General features: G+C 36.8%; 2 protein-coding genes across 4 annotated transcripts in view; both read right to left on the minus strand.

The window, feature by feature from the left end:
• Positions 1-6,217, minus strand: part of LOC132822334 (transketolase-like) — a 62,164-nt gene extending 55,947 nt beyond the window's left edge. The window contains exons 1-2 of one of the 3 annotated variants that reach the window (XM_060835579.1): positions 5,971-6,217; positions 1,269-1,386 (exon numbers count right to left, since the gene is read on the minus strand). In XM_060835579.1, the coding sequence (XP_060691562.1) occupies positions 1,269-1,386; positions 5,971-6,077 (225 nt within the window). In that variant the 5' untranslated portion in view covers positions 6,078-6,217. Of the gene's footprint in view, positions 1-1,268; positions 1,387-1,892; positions 1,944-2,348; positions 2,375-5,970 lie in introns of those variants that run through there. The other 2 variants (XM_060835581.1, XM_060835580.1) reach the window with 2 other exon arrangements.
• Positions 6,218-14,672: 8,455 nt separating this feature from the next.
• The window catches only part of dcp1a (decapping mRNA 1A), a 63,731-nt gene continuing 59,211 nt past the window's right edge, over positions 14,673-19,192 (minus strand). The window contains exon 9 of the mRNA XM_060835160.1: positions 14,673-15,010. Coding sequence (XP_060691143.1) covers positions 14,930-15,010 — 81 coding nt within the window. The 3' untranslated portion in view covers positions 14,673-14,929. The remainder of the gene's footprint in view (positions 15,011-19,192) is intronic.

Raw genomic sequence — 19,192 nt, forward strand, 5'->3', positions numbered from 1 at the left:
AGAAGTGCCCAGTTTATCTCCAATTATCCTAGAACCATGCAAAAAATTGAGCAATATCTGAAAATAGCTGCTCATGTGAGTCCTATGCAATAGCACAAGTGGTGCCTGCCAGCAAGAAAATGCTGCTGTCAAGCCAAAAAGTCATTCTGCCGACTATGCAAATGAGATATATGAATTTCAGAGCCAGTATGATACTAGGTTAGCCATACACTCCAAAGACTGTCATGCTGAGTCAAATAGTGTATCCTTTTGGTTGTTTGCAACAGGCAAGGGAATTACTGTACAGAAGCAGCCCCCGCTTATAAAACTCAAAACAGTGTGCAACATTAGACGTAGTTCTGTAATTGGATAACATTTGCTAAATACTCACAATTATGTGAAGAATTATGATGCCAACCTATTTAAGATTGTCTATAGGAACTTCCAATATTGAGCAGGGTGAATCTGGAAGCTAAATACATTAATACACATGGCTCTGTCCTTTATAGGTACATGAAAGTACATGAACACATAGCATGCTTGTTTCAACAAAGCAAATAGGTGGAAGTGATTTTCTGGTTTAATTTTTAAGGGCAATGCCTCTATCAATCAGAATCTACTTGTCAACTAACTCAAACCATTACAGTATACATGTTGCTTTCCTTTCAATTGGTATTTCATGCAAATTATTACTATGGGTGCAAGATGAAAAGCTTCAAAGTGTCTCTTTACAACAAGGTTAAATGACTTTTTATTTATTAATCAAAAGGTTGGTGAACTGTCGATATAGTTACAAATGTTTCAGCTCACATTTTAGTTGGTAGCAGTGCTGTTCTTGTCCCTTTTCATCTGATAAGTAATTTCATACATAATACTTCCCTGAAAGGATTTTAACTGAACAATTATTTTGCATTTCAGATAAGATTCATTTTGAAAATCAGCACAAAGCTGTAGAGTCAAAATCCATGTGCTATAAATTAAACAGTCATTATGCATTTGCCTCTCATTCAAAATTTTAGTTATGTTAATTTTTAACAAGAAAATCTCAGATTATTACATCTTCTCAATTTACCAGTCTATACAATAATATACTAAATTTATAGGTCCGTGATTCTCAGGAAAGATTACTACGTTACATGTAAATACCTGCTTTCTTAGTTTCACTTGCTACAGATAAAACTTCAACAGCCCTTCCTGAATGGCAAATTGATAACTTAAGTATACAATAAATTTTAATGTAAAATATGATGTCAAGGCATATTTGTAATGTTTACAGCAGCAATTCTTACCTTTGAGAGTACAAATCGATCATTGTTAGGGTTTTTAGGATCATGTGGTTTATACTTCATGGCATGGAAGAATAGCACAGACATAATCTCGGCGCAACTGCAGCATGATGTGGGATGTCTGTAAATCAAACAACATGCTGACACGTCACACAGTTCATGCTCTGTTATTGATGGTTCAATTCTGCAGCATTTCCTTTCAGAGTAAGCAAAAACTTGAGATTTGTTTTATCTTAATTCAGCAACTCCTACAAAATATCATCCCAATAAACTGCATTCAGAAATGCAGGCTATTTTTAAAATTTGCAAAGCTGGAATACATTTAAAACCAAAATAATGTAAAACTGTGCTGTATTGATTTGTGTGTAAAATCTTTGCAACAAGGAAAATCTGGGAATATACAGAGTACCAATAAGCTCATCATTACTTATTAAATCATAATAAACTGAAAGCACAGATTTCTGAGCACCTTTTAAACTAACTCTTTCCTTCTTTTTTACAGAGGAAATGAATTTTTCTTAGTATCTCAAATATACAAAAACAAACAGAAAATGGTATGCTGTAAAGTTTCAGTTAAACTAATATAAAGTTTTACTTTTAAGAAACAAAACAATAATTCAAAATTACTTCAAGGCACAGGTGCCACCATTCCTTGGATTCATGACCTTCTCTTCCTAGAATTCAAACTTGACAAAAATCAAACTTGTAAAAACATTAATTCAATCAAAATTAGTCAAAATATTTGCTCTGTCAGACTTTGATTTGCTAGCATCTGGAAGGAAATGCTGTCCAACCCCAGAGATATTATTCACAACTAATGAGCAATATTTTAATTTGTTAAGTAGATAGAAACATTTATTTACTTAAACAGAAACTTCACTGGATCAATAAATTGGTGCAGCAATCCACATTACAACTTTTTTTAGTCCATACGTCTCATGCAGGTTAGAACACATTCCATGTTGCTTATATCCTCAATTCCATCAGACAAAACCTCGAATGGAACTGGAATACTTAGGCAAACCAAACATTTATTAATATTAATGTTTAACATACTCAAACCTTAATCCTTTCATGCCATACTTAACCATATTTCCATCAATTCTGCATCTTGTTAATGTGACCTATACCTGGAACAGTACATAGGCAATAAGAATTAAAGTAAAATATCTCCAGTTTTTAAAAAATATGGGATGTTGACTTTGCTAGCTGGGCAAAATTTATTACCTATCTGAAATATCCTCTAGATGGTGATGGTCAGCCTTCATTCTGGTGAATATAACCCAGCAGCTCGGCCATTTCAGAAAGCACTAAGAGTCCAGAAGACATAGGAGAATGTAGAATCACATATAGGGAGAAACAGGTAAGGGCAGCAGATTCCTTACCCTAAAAAGAACATTGGTGAATAAGATGTGTTTACATTTAATGTTTCCATAGTCACCATTACTGATACTATTATTGTATTTCAGCGTTATTTTACTGAATTTAAATTATGCAGCTGCCATGTTGGATTTTGAACTCAAATCATTAGTAGACGATCTATACTCTCAGCATAGCCACAATGCTACCATACCCATAGTGACGCCAGCATAAAGCAGACGACCAATTATTTTTCTGACAGCTTGCTTTTGGAATGGCAGCTAATAAGATAAGGTCCATGCTGATTCTGCAACACACTTTCCATGGTTAAACAACACTCAGCTTGCATAAATTAGCACATTTATTTTTTATCAGCAGTTGTAAACAGGCTATTTGAATAAATACTTCAATTCAATCTTCAATTTTGTTTGTATTATAACCAAACCCCTCTAAGGAATTATTCATATTGAATTATGTTCTGTGCCTCCTTGCTACTGGACAAGGCAACATAATAAAATCAAGTATGTCCCCATGTGTTAAAGAATAAATACAATAAATAACATAATAAAGATGGGACTGTCTGTAAGTTGATATCTGGTCTGTGCTGAATTAGCATATTTCACTGGGTCAGCGGTTCCACAATTGGTCTCAGCACCCTGAACTTGTGTTCTCAACCACTAGCAGAACTTTAAGGTCATCTAAGTGGTAAACCAAACATTGATTTGTTTGCCAATGAAATGCAACCACAGGTTTTTCTATTGACTATCGTTACCTGATTTTTAAAAAAAATATAATTTAGCAATAAAACTTATTCACAGTAAATCATTGGAAACTTTAATGTCCTTAAAAATTTCAATTATTTTTAATATAGTACTAAAATACATGCAAATGTAAAAAATCACCCTTTAGAATGCTGGGTTTTGTTTTTATCATGGTGGGACCAGGTTTTATTTAAAAGAATGATTGGTGGTACATCAAGTGCAAAACGTTGAGAACCCTGTCCTTGAAAAAATACAGAAATGTGTCAGCTAGAATTGCTGATTCTGATGATGATCCTGGAACCTCTTTGAGAAAGGTTGGGAAAGCATAAGATTAGTCTTGGTGATCTTCATGACATGCCTCATAAAGGTGATGAAAATGTGTTGCTGGAAAAGCACAGCAGGTCAGGAAGCATCCAAGGAACAGGAAATTCGACGTTTCGGGCATAAGCCCTTCTTCAGGGCTTATGCCCAAAACGTCGAATTTCCTGTTCCTTGGATGCTGCATGACCTGCTGCGCTTTTCCAGCAACACATTTTCAGCTATGACCTTCAGCATCTGCAGACCTCACTTTCTCCTCATATAGGTGATGGCCTACTGGTACTACCGCTCGACTATTAGTCCAGAGGCCCCAGTAGAAGGACCCAAGTTTCCATCCTGCCATAACGGACAGTGGAATTTGAATTTATAAATCCCTGGAATTAGGAATCTAATGGTGACCATGAAACCATTGTCACAAAAACCCACTTAGTTCACAAGTGTCCTTTAAGGAAACTACCATTCTTACCTGGTCTTGCCTACATGTGACTCCAGATTCACAGCAATACGTTGACACTTAACTGTCTTCTAGGTAAACAGAGATAGGTAATAAATGCTGGCCTGGCCAGTCATGCATATATCCCATGAATGAATTTAAAAAATCAAATTTGAAACTAAATGTCATTAACAGCAACATGGTGGTGGTGGCAGGGGCAGCATCCATAATCACGAAGTTGAAACAGTGAGGGGAAAAAAGTCTAAACTGCAAAATGAAACAGGCTTACAAACTGTACACTATACAATCTTCATTTTACAACAGTAGCCATTGTTTATGAACGATGCATCTTAATCAATGATTGTAAAACCGAAGAAAAGGAATTAATTTGGATTAATTCACTAGATTTACAAAACACCATTTCTGCAGTATTTCACTGTTATATTTAGCATTTTCAGTTCTGTCTCCTTACCCACTTTTTTCACTGTGGATCTTTTATTTAGAGTTCCAAAAAGATAAAAATTATTATTCTTGAAAGCCAGATTCATTTATTGAAGGCATTCATTCCTTGACAGTGTATTTACTGGTATTGAAACTGTTCCAAAATAGACGTTCCTTGACCACAGAGCTCCTAGACTTGTCAGTTCAAGACGTATCACGGCTAAGATCATTCCTGTTTTCACTAACATTGACACAAATACAGTGATCACCAAGTTGCAATTAAGAATGATGCTGCTCACAAACACGCCCCTGGATAAACTGTAGCGTCTCCAATTATAATCAGCTCAGAGTTTTAAAATTAAAATTTTAGGATTAAAATTTGGACTTACTCAATGTGCCACTGGCAGGGAATCACACTGATTATAAGGAAACTCACAATAACACAGAATCCACTAAATATTCCATAATCGTATCATTAAATCACGCTTACCACCCCAGTGACAGGAAAATATGAGCTTCCACGAAGATGGAATATTGTATTAGACTGATTAAACAAGAATTGACGCATAGTCAGCAACACAAAGGCAACTAAAACAACTGAGTAAAACGATGAAAAATAAATGCTAGAATTAAATCGTTGAATATCAAAAGTCCACATTTACTCTCCTGGGAAACATATTAAGACTTCCCTGTTTAAATACAATCCTCTTGGTCTTGGGGGCGTTACCCAAAGATGCTAAACAAACCAATATCAAAGTAAGAGCCCCACTCTAATCTAAACTCTGCAGTCCTCACTTTTCCCCAATATCGAAGCAAATCCACTGCAAAATGTTTACGGATAACTGTAAATTACAGGTGTGGGCTAACTATTCGGCTGGAGAGGGTTCTCGAGCTCCACTGATCGCCAGATCGTTGAAGTTTGGGCGGTGATGGAGGAAGAAAAATTAATTTGCAAACAACCAGGGTTAGAAGCTGGTGATGTGAGGGAGCTCTGGCCTCGCCTCGCCTCCACCGCCAGGCCCCGGCAGCCATCACAGCGAGAGCGCGGGTCCTGCCCCCTGCCAGGGCACACAACAACCAACATTTACTTTATTATCATCACCACCATCATAATTAAGAACATAGCTTGACATTTTCCGATATATTGTTTCTCCTTCACTTTCTGACCAGTCTGGCGGGTTATTTTTTTAAAAATATTCACACATGGCGGCGGTTAAGATTTAAATCTCAGCTCAGATTCCCGCCCCCCCCCCGCCCCTCCCCCGCCCCTCCGGATTCAAGCTGCTTCCCAGTGGACGGGGTGGGCATTTAAACTGAAACTCCCACTCGAGGCAGCAAACTTTAAATCTTCCGGTGATTTTTGTGATCTAACCGCCGCCGGTTGGGCACCTACCCCGATCCGGCCTCGCTGGTGGCAGTTATGGAGTGAATCCTCAGCGTGTTGGCCATGTCCTTCAAGGCCTGCAGGGTGTTCGCGTCTGGTCTATGGTAACAGGCCATGGCCCAGCTCACTGGCTCTTGTCGGCGGTGATTGAAAGAGCTCCGAGACGCTGATGGTGTGTGAGAGCAGAGAGCGAACTACACGACAACCCCCGGCTTATCCCCCGCCGCCCACCGACGCCGACTGAGAGGCGGGGCGTCGATGAGCCAACCGCCTCCTACTGGCTTCCACCGACAAACTGTCAGTGCCTCCTCACCTCAGAACACTTTGTCAGCTACACCGCACAGAACTATCTTTCTGTGTCCTAAAGTTACCGCATTCAGCTAACTTTCATCAAACCTAGAATACGAGCAGCTTATAATCTAACCGCATAGTTCGGTAACGGTCAGGCACTGGTACAACCAAACAGAAAGAAAGACTTCAGGGAAAGTGAAGGGTAAAACTGCTCAACATTTTCAGATCAGAAAATGACAGAATTGTTACGGAACAAAAGGCGACTGTTCAGCCCATAGTGCCTGCACTGTGAATGAGTATTATGACTTAATGCCATTCTCCTGCCTTAACTCTGAATACTGTTTTTATTTAACTAATTATCCAATATCCTCTGGAACGCCTCAACTGAACCCACCTCCTGACACTGCCTCCCAGACTGGCTTTGTGAATTACTCTTTCGTTATACATTTTCTTCTCTTGACTATTAGCTTATGTCTGTGCCTTCTCATTCATCAACACTTCATGATTTTGAAAACTTCTATCAAATCTCCTTTCGGCCATCTTTTCTCCAAGGAAACCAGTCTCAACTTCTCCAATTTATCTTCACAACTGAAAATCTATTCTCATAAACCTTTTCAGCGCTCGCTACAATATGTTCACATTCTGCCTAAAGCATGGCACCCAGATGGCTTATGCTCGAAACGTCGAATTCTCTATTCCTGAGATGCTGCCTAACCTGCTGTGCTTTGACCAGCAACACATTTGCAGCTGTGATCTCCAGCATCTGCAGACCTCATTTTTTACTCGAAGATTTTAACCTACTGCGAATCCTCTTACAAGGATGCCTTCCTTGAAGAAGCTCTCTTCCTCCCCTCTTATTCCTGATGAAGGGCTTATGCTCGAAACGTCGAATTCTCTATTCCTGAGATGCTGCCTAACCTGCTGTGCTTTGACCAGCAACACATTTGCAGCTGTGATCTCCAGCATCTGCAGACCTCATTTTTTACTCGAAGATTTTAACCTACTGCGAATCCTCTTACAAGGATGCCTTCCTTGAAGAAGCTCTCTTCCTCCCCTCTTATTCCTGATGAAGGGCTTATGCTCGAAACGTCGAATTCTCTATTCCTGAGATGCTGCCTAACCTGCTGTGCTTTGACCAGCAACACATTTGCAGCTGTGATCTCCAGCATCTGCAGACCTCATTTTTTACTCGAAGATTTTAACCTACTGCGAATCCTCTTACAAGGATGCCTTCCTTGAAGAAGCTCTCTTCCTCCCCCTCTTATTCCTGATGAAGGGCTTATGCTCGAAACGTCGAATTCTCTATTCCTGAGATGCTGCCTAACCTGCTGTGCTTTGACCAGCAACACATTTGCAGCTGTGATCTCCAGCATCTGCAGACCTCATTTTTTACTCGAAGATTTTAACCTACTGCGAATCCTCTTACAAGGATGCCTTCCTTGAAGAAGCTCTCTTCCTCCCCCTCTTATTCCTGATGAAGGGCTTATGCTCGAAACGTCGAATTCTCTATTCCTGAGATGCTGCCTAACCTGCTGTGCTTTGACCAGCAACACATTTGCAGCTGTGATCTCCAGCATCTGCAGACCTCATTTTTTACCCAGATATAAATACAATACTCCACTCAAGGTCTAACACAAGTTCAGCATAATCTCCTTGCTCTTGTACTCTACCACTAAAGCTAAGAATATTGTATGCCATGTTAACTGGTCAGTCTACCTATCCAGCCACCTTTAGTGACCTGTGCACACATACACCCATGTTTCTTTGCTCCTCACAGATCCATTGTTTTCTTTCCATCAGATATCTAACTTACCAATTCTGCACGATGAACTTCATCTGCCCACTACACCAATTTATCAATGTCCTTTTGAAGTTTAACACTGTACTCACAGTTTAAAGCGTTTCCACATTTTGTGTCATCTGCAAACTTGCAAACTGTTCTCACATACCAAGATTTGTGTCATTAAAATGTTAAAATAAAATATATTGATCCTAAAATGTCTACCTACGGAACTCCATGATCATTCTTCCACCAACTTGAAAAATTCCATTAATCATTACGCTTTGCTTTCTATGCCAAATTGAAATTCGTATTCATGTTGCTACTCATCCATTTATTCCATGAGCTACAAAGTTTCTTTCAAGCATATTTCAGGGCACTGCAGTGAACAAAGAACAAATACATACGTTCAAAAGCATTTCTCATCATTGAAAAAATATCAATTTTTAAGCCCTTTGTATGCCATGCACTTTTCCTCAGATGTAGGGAAAAACAAATGTTTTGGTTAGTTGCTGTGCTAAGATTATGTTATGGCTGCTAGAAGGAAATATATGAGTACATTCCTCAAAAAGACTATCCTGAGCTTTGCCATTCCCTACCTGTTTAACATCTTCCACATTGAAACTGGAAACTAAATAAGTGGCATATCTTGTAGAAACACTAACAGCACCAAATGGCAACATTTCTAAGTTTAAGATCACTTGTCCTTCTAGGTGGAAGTGCTTAGAGGTTTGGAAGGTGCTGTCTAAAGATCTTTGGTGGCTTTCTGCAGTGAATCTCAGCAGATAGTATGCACTGTTTCGACTGAGCATCAGTGGAGAGAGTAGGATGTTTGTGGAAGTGTAGCCAATCAAATGTGCTGCTTTTTCCTGGGTGGTGTCATGATGTTGGAGCTGCATCCATCCAGGTAAGTGAGTAGTATTCCATCACACTCATGAGTTGCATTCTGTAGATGGGGCTTTGGAAAGTCAGGTGGTGAGTTAGTCACCATGGTATTCCCAGACACTCACCTGCTCTCGTAGCCACTGTGTTTCTATAGCAAGTTCAGTTGAGTTTTTGTTTGATAGTGACTCCTAGGATGTTATTAGTGAGGAATTCAGTGATGGTAACACCAGTGAATGTCAAGGGACAGTGTTTAGAGTGTCTTTTATTGGAGATGTTTGTTTCCCTGTGTCTGAAACTCAACTGTACTCACCGTACAAACAAGAGGAAGACCACAAGAATAGTACATTTATGTAGGTTCCTTGATATGCCACTTGTTTTTTTTTAAATTTTCCTGATTTGCTGTTAATTGACTGAAAGTAATCAGAACTGAGGAGGTGTGGACTGCACAAATCAAAAACAAGCAAAATGACTGGCCCATAGAAGTTCTGAGAAAACAATTGATAGTGGAAGATTTTCTTTGATCTTTTGACATTAACAGAGTGCATTGCTGTATGCGTAATATAAGAATAAAATCAGCAACATACCCTCACAAATGAATGAGTTTAATTTCTGCAGAATTTGATTTTAATTGTTTCAAAAAATGTCCCAGAAAAAGCACTCAGGCTTATTTATTTTGAAAGGCAAAACATGCAATCTTAGCTTTTTCTAATTATTCAAGTGGAAACTGATGTTTTCACTGTCTGTTAGTGTCAATTGGATAAATCAGCACTTTAATTCTGTGTGCTTAAGTATGCATGCATAATCAGCCATCTTAATCATTAAAACGAAACTAGTGAGACACTGGACACTACTTCTAAATTAAAAACCCATTTGTCTGTATAGCTTCACACCATTTTCTTTTATGCTTATGCCCTAATATGTACATACTTACCTGGTACTTTGAGCATCAAGTCTGTCCACAACAGTAAAACCAGGGCTTTGGTGGCCATAAGGTCCAGATTCAAGCCTGACATGTGCTGGACATGTCATGAATATGTCTGAACAGGTTAACTAAAAATATCGACAACAGTAAAATTATAGTATAAAAGTTGCCCAATTTCTCATAATTGATTTCCTATTGGATTTATGAAAATAAAAGGCAAGAGTACAATGATTTATTAACAGACATTCATTTCTCTTTACTCTTGTGAGATGTGGGTTCCATTAACAATGCCAGCTTTTGTTGCCCATTCCTAATTGAACTTGGCATTAGTAGCTTCCTATGGCTGTTTATAGGGCAATTAAGAGTCAGAGTCAATCATATTGCTGTGGCTTTAGAGTCACATGGCCAAATCTGGCAAGGATGACAAACTTCCTACTACTTCATTCCAGAGAGGATATTGTGCTTCAAAACTCATTTGTGTAGTGATATTTGACCTATATCACAAATAAATGTGGAAATATTATGTTGTAGCTGGAACACGAATCTGGTTCAAGGCAGGGTGTTAAATATTTCTGGATACATGTTCATGAAGGAAAGGAAAAAATGGTGTGGGGTCAGTATTGTTGTACTGCTAAAGATGTCTCAGAAGGGTCAATATGACAGAAGTTATTTGCTTCTGAGATAAAATGTTGTTTATAAGGACATCAACTGTGGGAAGCATGTACAGGAACAAAATGTTCAAGGAAATTAAGTTTCTCTTTTGGTCAACCAGGGAGCTCTGAATTCGTGAAAGGTGCAAAAATTACAGGTTAGTTATAACAAATGACTTCAATTGTCCAAATATTGACTGGGAAAAGAGTGTTGGAGTCAGTTACCTCAGTTGGTTGGAGGGCTGGTTTGTAATATGGAGTGATGACCATTATGGAAGCCTAACCGCAGTGGTATTTTTTCGATTAATGAGAAAGGAAGCATCTAGACATGGTGCTTGGGAATGAGGTAGATCAACTGTTCATAGATGATCATCTAAGAGTTTGTTGTATCATGTGGTGTAGGCTGGCTCCACAAAGACAAAATAATCCAGAGTAGTAATAATTATTTGGGAAAAGCCAAATGATTGAAGAATGTATCTGGGCCAAATCAGTTGGAACCAAAGGCTGGCAACAAAATCACAGTAGCTGACCAATAGGTTACCTACAGAGATAATTCAGATAGTTTTAGTATTCTCCTGCAAAACAAAGGTTGGACAAACAAATGTTGAACTCCCTGGTTTTATAAAATGAGTAGAAATTAAGATAAGGACAGAAAAGTAAGCTTTGACAGATGTCAGATAGAAAATACAATGGAAAACAAAGCTGAAAGTTAAGAGGAGATAAATAAAAGTAGAGTATGAAAAGAGTCTGACAGCTAGCATAAAAAAGAAATCCCAGAGTTTTCTATTGGTGTTAGAGACCAGACAGGCCAGACCCCCTCAAAACATTTCTAGTAGCCCACAGCCTAACTTTTCTAGTTGTTTTAAGCAAAGTGGATGTTCCAGGAGTGACACAGCTGGCCCAATCAGTTAGTTTTAGACAAAACAGAATTTATTTGTAAGATTACAAAATGAAATACAAATAAGAGAGAACAGAATATATCCGAAAACTGAACAGATTATCCCAACTTAATTATGTTGTTTCAACTATTTGCAACAATCCCCAAAAATACCCCTTGGCACAAAAAAAAGGAAAAATTAAACATTGGGTCTTACAAGAGAGATGGCAGAGAGATTCAGGATGGAATACCTTCTTCCACGTAGCTGTTTCTTTGACCAGCAGCCTCAAAACTGACTCACTGCTTGCTCTGAACAGCCAGATTGCTAAAACCAAACCAAATTAAATCTGAGCTGGGAGAACTGGCCACTCCCTTTTCATTGTACAGTATTTTTTTTAATTAAAAGCTTCCCCAAGTAGATCAATCCTGACATTTTGCAGCCTGTGTCTTTAGTACCTCCTAGAAAAAAAAAACAAGGACAACCTAACCTTGTTAAAAAGGAGCAGCAGCATCATATTGGTATACAAGTTTAAAAAGTGTGTTCAAAGGAGGAGAGCTGATTAGGAACTAAATGAATTTACACATGGTGGTAGAGAGCATAGCTCAGGTATTGAATGATTACTTTACATCGGTCTTTACTAAAGACAACACTATTTTTCAGTCTTTCTTAGATTTGATGGTGTTAGAGAACTGGAGAACTGCAAATGTTGCACACTTTTTTTGAATGAGGATGGAAAGATAAGCTGAGAAATTATAGGCCAGTCAGTTCAATTTTCGTGGTGGGGAAACTTTTAGAAACAATAATTCAAGACAAAATTAATGGTTACATGAACAAATGCATAGTGATTCCTCCATTCATTGTCAATTCCAATAATATCCGTCCTGGAAATGACTTCACACCTCTTGACAAACGTGGTACAAACCCAATTCAAGAGTTTGCATATAAGTTATGTATCTTTATTGCACAAACAATAAGTTAGACAAGACTTGACAATTTAGAATTCACAAGCTAATCTATATGTTGCTTATTAAAAACATCACAAACCAGTACAATTTTATCATAGGTTTAAAGAACAAATTTATTAGAAAAATATAATTGCAGAATTACAAAATGAACTTGATCAAAATACTCATTGTTCCACAGAATAGCTATTTTCTGAAAAAAAAATTGTACATAAGGAGTGAAAATCCACAAATGTGGCATACATTCCACACATACAAAGCAAACAACGAGTAAGTTGTGAAATGGCTAAATGATGGATTGACGTTTTGTTTTACAAAATGCTGTCATGTTCCATATCTTAGCTTGGCAGGAGGAGAAGTATGGGGGAAGAGATGTGCTGAGTACAAGCATTTTATACATAGTATAAAAAGGTCCCCATTGTGACCTTTTTGTGACAGCACAAACAAGAGTATTTCAACATGCTTTTCCCTCGAAAAAGGTTGCTGGGAAAAAGGAGAGATAAGGAGGGAAGGAGTCTTGAGAAGATTAAGTAAAAGGGAAGGTTAAACCCTAAAAACATGCAGATTGTTTAAACAAAATTGTGAATTTGAAAGATATTTTTGTTAATTGGTTGCAAACAGACATGCATTAGGCCATATCAGTTTACTAATTAAAGCCATCACAACTAATATCTACCTAAATTTACCTCAAAAAACAAGCTATAATCATGGTACATTGAGAAATATGATCCAACCCTTGGATTTTGATTTACTAAAGGATGTGACAACAGTATGATAAAATGTTTTTAGTTTATTGAACAACTGACATACATTCTTCTAGCTGAAGATTCTGCTTCACTACCAAATGGAGTTCACAATAATATGCTGGTAGAATGCAAAAAGACACCATTATGAATAGCCAGTCACAAATTGAGTGTTCAAGTAGAAAAACTGTTCCCATCAGCTCTCTTACAATGATTATATATTTGATTTGTACCTTTGATAAATTTAACCTTACAAGTGAGATGTTTCCACTAATGTCAAACTAGGGACTTGAGTTACAGAACAAGGGGACAAAATTTAAAATGGAGATACAAAGAATTTTCTTCTCCCGGAGGAGAGTGATATCCAAAAACTCTGCACTTGAGTGTGTTGTGGAAGCTAGATCATAAAAGAGGAGGTAGATTTTTAATATCAGAGCTGATGGCTTGCATTCGATCAGCCAATAACATTGCTAAATGGCAGGGGTAGACCTCAGTGACCAATTAGCCTGTTCCTGCTTCTACCACTTTTTAAATCATGGAGTACAAGTTTAATCTGGTCTTTAAGGCGACCCCTTTCTTCTCACCCTCAAAGTTTAAAGATACATCCATTTTGCATGTCAGATACTGATGACATTTTAAAATGGCAACTATGCACAGTAGCAATTTTACTTTTATATTCAATGTACAGGTTAACTCCCCATTGGTGGGATTTTTCCAAGTCTTCAAAAGGTGAACTTGTAAATTGACACTACAATAAGCTTACCAGTTAACTATTTTTAGGATCAGTGACTCCCAATAACTTTCAGATATATCATTTTAAACTGTCTGGAGTATTAAACTTGAATTGATTATTACATAACATGCAAACCTATATTTTACTTGCTTAGATGGGAAATTCCCTTTTGATTTTGACATGCCTGAAAAGATGTAAAAGCAGCCACAGTTTGTATCAACTCAATATACAGCTAGTAATATAGGGTAGAGGTTTGTGCCATAACTAAGAAAATGTCATCAGATTTTCCTGCTTACAGTGATTGTAATAGACATGCAAACATTTGCAAGTTTATTTTATTATAAAACATGGTCAGTTTTGAACTCTGTTCATTTCATGACTGCTTTTCTTTAAAAGTTTGAATTAAATTTGCAATGTACAGTAAGCATACAGGGTCAGTGGAATAAGAACTAATTAATGATTTGAAAAGGAATTTAGTGATGTCCATAAATAGACTAACTTAACTTATATTGCATATTTATTTGAAAGGAGAGTCTGTCACTCAAATACAAGAATGTAAAGCATTTCAAATTTACTTAATTGGAAAATCTATCCAAAAACCTTTCCTCTGCATCGAAGCAATAAAACCTACTTTTGCTTTTTGAAAGTGTACTGCAAGTTGTATTTTCAAATATTGAGAACTCCACAGAATGCTCGTTTTATTACTAAAATATGACAGAACAACTGAAACAAATATATAAACAAAAGACAAATTCCAAAAAGGTACCAATGTAAAACCACGTCATTTTACGTGTTCCTTATAGAGAAAAAAATAGGAATAACTCATTGCTCATTAACTACATTGTACCTTTTAAGGCATCGTATATATGTATAATATATACACACACACATCTGTTTTACCAAATATTTTGAGAAGTGCTTATGATATTTAAACTGAAAATACAGTAATACCTTTTAGATGTAAACAAAGACTGATGCTCACAAAATACAAATGTAGAAGTCAAGACAATTAGTATCGTGAAGTAAAGTTGTATTCTCACAGTATAATGTTGCTCAGTACAGCAATTTGCATTATTTGTACTTGTGAAGACCTGTTACTCCTGTAGTTCAAAGTAGGTTGTTCTTCATAATTTGATATTACCTACATTCTTTCGAAGAATTTGTAGATAGGCTTCATGGATTGTGTTCAGAAAATCAGAGTCATTCTGAAAGTCAAATGTTCATAATTTAATAAAATGAACACACGATTACTTTATTCAACTGCATAAGATTATCTACGTTTGTCTCCTATTCCAATAAACATGTAATTTAATTTAACTTGCAATTTAAGGGTAGACCCACAACACACCTGAAAGAAATGAGAGAAACTGCTTCTTTCAACATCAAAGCATTTAAGTTGTTCAAGATTTCCCAATCTTGTGTAGTGTATGCTACATGCATCATATGAGCTAGCTCCCTTCATTGTGCAACAGGTGTCAATAGTGGAGAAAAAAAATGCTTTGTCTTTACCCAATTTTCTCCAGCAAGTGACTTATTACAAAGCCTGGAGCAAGCAAAGATTGAAGAGGAAGAAAAACCTTGTAGGGCTTTTCTGGATTGCAAAGGCTTAGATCACAGTGTGCCAATCTGCAATGGATCTTAGGACAATATGTTCATCCCAAGAATGAAGTACTAGAGTCAAAGTTGGTAGCGGATCTGGAGACATGGATAATGTTCTATTGTGAAAAAGTCATGATTAACCACTATGGAAAAAGACACCCACAGCTTGGAAGACTCAGAAATGTGCTACAAGTATAATGTAATAAAAATCAATCCACATTGTAATGTTCTTGTGTTCCGGTGTCATATGTCCATGCCTTATTCACAAGAAAAAAAAAACCTAACATTCAAAATCATAATTTACATCCAGTTCCCTTGTAATCCTGCTGCTTTTAATTATGTTTAAAATTATCACAGCAAAAAGGTAGGTAATCTTACTTTTATCAAAAACATTCCTTCAAAAATAGAAATGTTCATATTTACATTAGTGACCAATACACCATGCAAACATTTCATGTAATAACCATCATGAATCTAGACTACAATTGATGGAGCTTCAAATCTTTTTGGTAGTCATTCACTTCATCAATTGACCAAGACACCAAGGACGTATACATATCAGAGAGAACGCAGAACTGGTTTAACAAGCATGGTTCCAAGGATGAGAAACTTCAGTTAGGATAGATTAAAAGAAGTGGAGACTATTCTCCTTGGAGAGAAGGTGGCAAAGAGGAGACTTGATAAAGCTTTCAAAATCATGAACAGGCTGAAAGAGTATATAGAGAGAACTGTTTCTGTCATGAAAAGGGCAAGATGACAAATTTAAAATGATCAGCAAAAGCAGCAAGAGTGACGCTAAGAAACACGTTTTCGCTCAACATGTGGTTAGAGTCTAGATACACTACCGGAAATTATGGTGAAGGAAGGTTCAATTGAGGAATTCAAGAGGACGTTAAAGATTATTTAGATAAAGGAGAGTATGCAAGGGTATAAGGAAAAAGCAGGAGATTGGTATGAGGTAATGATTTTTGTTTGAACAACAGATGAAGGCATACTGGGCCAAAAAGCCTCCTACTGCACCCGAATACTTCAGGTGAGTCTACAAAGACAAATCTTTTGCTTGAGACATGAGATTTAATTTTACAAGTGCATTTTATCACAAGTGTTCATATAGAGAGATGCAAGTTTACACCAGGGAGTTGGGCATTTCATCGACTATGTTTCAGACATTGTTTTATCATGAATTTTCATATCATCTGTCGACATGAAGAACGTACACATTGTGGAAGGCCACATGGGAAGGATAGATTATCTTTTACAATAAAATTGGTCCAAGCTAGCTGCAGGTCATATTGAAAACTTGACCAAGAATAAATAAATCTGTCATGCACAGATAGTTGTTATTTGATGAAACCAACAATTGAGTAGCCACTGAGGAACATTCGTGGCTCAGAGATAGAGTCCCGCTCTTGGACTCAGAGGCCTCGGTTTAAAGTCCCACCTGCTCTCAAGGTATAACATCTGAATACAGTGATTAGAAAAAAAATTTTGAAAGGATGATATACCACTGCCTTAGAACTGTAGTATTATGCTGGAGTGATTTTTAAAAAAAAACTGAAGATTTTGACAAAGAGCAATACATATTCAACCTCATCAGTTGCTTTCCCGTGCTCCCATTTCACAAAGTTTCTTTGATTAGCTTCCTAACTCAACTCACGCTTAGATGCAGGATTATTAGTCATCTGACAGAAAGGCATGCTTCACTACAATGGGGACGATAAACTTCTTGAAATGAGGCAAGTGTGAATGTAAAATAGTTAATTAAGTTTCCAGAAGACTATTTGTAATTTCACAAGGTCTTTGTATAATTGAATTCTAACTTGTGCAGAATCTAAGAAAACAGATTAAATTCTAATGTCAACGCAACTTGAAGTCAAGGTTTGGTCTTAAGTTTCTTTGGAAAAAGAGCCCATTAATTCCAAAAACAAGATTAAATCACGTGGAGATAAAAGGGTTCCCAAGAAAGATCAATGGTCCCAAAACTTGCACTCTAATTTCTTTTCACAAATGCTAACAGACTTAGATTTTCCTATAATTTCTGTTTTTGTTTCAGATATCCAGCACCTACAGTTCTTTCAGTTTTTTTAAAAAAACTCAATTCTTAATGTTTTCAATATTGACTTTTCAATGTAAAACCACAATGAATTTTCTTAGTCGTTTCTGCTGCTACCAGGAATGTTCACCATTAACTGCTACTAATTTATAGTACTCTATCTCTATGCAAAAAGACGAGTTCACAAGAGCTACCCGGATTTATACAAATAACCTGCTGGCATAGATTTAATGCTCAAAGACCATTCAGCCCAACGTCACCAGATGTCACTGTATTTAGAAATTGGTTCAACTTCCTTCACATTTCAAAGAAAATTCATTTTGAACAATGTATGCCCTTGTGATACAGAAATATTTTTAATCTCTATAAACCATCTTCTACATATGTTAAGAGTTACTGATATAGAATGGTCTCAATGAAAATTATTCTGTACCATGGGGAAGCAATAGAGACAAGAAAACCATAGAATGAAGTGCCATGGCTTTAAGATGTCAGTCATAGTCATTCTTCCTAATGGTCACAACTGTGTTTGCACTTGTTGTACAGATTTTGTTAACGGATAAACAATTAAAAGGGGATACCAAGAGAGAGAAAGTGAATGATGTTAGGGGCAAATTAAGAGGAAAATGCCTGATGTGATGTACAAAAACGAGCACTGGACCTGCCCTTGAGCAGATCAGTTCTCTCTATAAAACACATGCAAACAGGCCTTTTCAGCTATGTCAAAGAAAAATAACTTGTATAAAAACATTTTTGGTCACCAGCTGCTTTGACATGATGCTGCAACCTTCTTACGATAAACACCAGTCATTCACTATTTTGTGAATAGTTTTAGTTAATTTGTACTACAACTATGGTTTGATTTACATGCATATATTCAAGAACTATTTTCAAAAAAATAGAAATGTGTACTTATTAACAAACAGATGAAAGAGGATGTTGAGAAAATGTGTATGATGGCCTTTAGAGCAGAAAGCTTGCTACATTTAAAGTGACAGTTCATCTTTGATATTATTCCACGTTGAACAGGACTATTCACTTCTTTAAAAAGAGATCAGCTGATTTTTTTAAAAAGCATTTCATTATTTTGAAAAAGGCATGAAAGGTTAGTCCTAGTGGTCATCCAACAATACCATTCAAGGGGCCCACTGCTTCTGAACACATAGAAAATGGCCATGCATTTTGGAAAGCAAGTTTAAATTAACCAAATATTAAGTCAACAATTGTAAAACAAAGCTCCAAAAAGCTCCATAACCCACTCAGTAAAAACCACTGCAGATCTCAACACACAAGGTGCTGTATAAGTCGGCACCATCTTAATCTGATGAAAGTCCTATCAGTCGATTGACAAATTTAGCTTGGTGACTGAAATCACCTTTACCTTTGTATCTCAAGGCAAGATGGACGAGCTATTAAAGCAGAGAACTCAACTACAAGTATACCTGATATTGCATGTTAACATCAAATTGATAACAATCATGAGCTCACTGAAAGACTGTACAACATAAAGGACTCAACATTTCACTTGATGAAATATCCAAATGTTTATTTTATATCCATTTTACATATCCAATTTTGTAGTTTACACTTAATATTTCATGAAATATGATGGTTTATGTAACACTGGGACCAGAAAAGAAATTAGCCAGATTGTTTGATTGTATCATTTAATGTCAGAAGTCAAGAGGAGGCAATTACACCATTCATGTTCAAACTGACTCCGTTAGTCTCTGTT

The sequence above is a fragment of the Hemiscyllium ocellatum genome, chromosome 14 (assembly GCF_020745735.1).
Source record: "Hemiscyllium ocellatum isolate sHemOce1 chromosome 14, sHemOce1.pat.X.cur, whole genome shotgun sequence".
Classification (NCBI taxonomy): Eukaryota; Metazoa; Chordata; class Chondrichthyes; order Orectolobiformes; family Hemiscylliidae; genus Hemiscyllium; species Hemiscyllium ocellatum.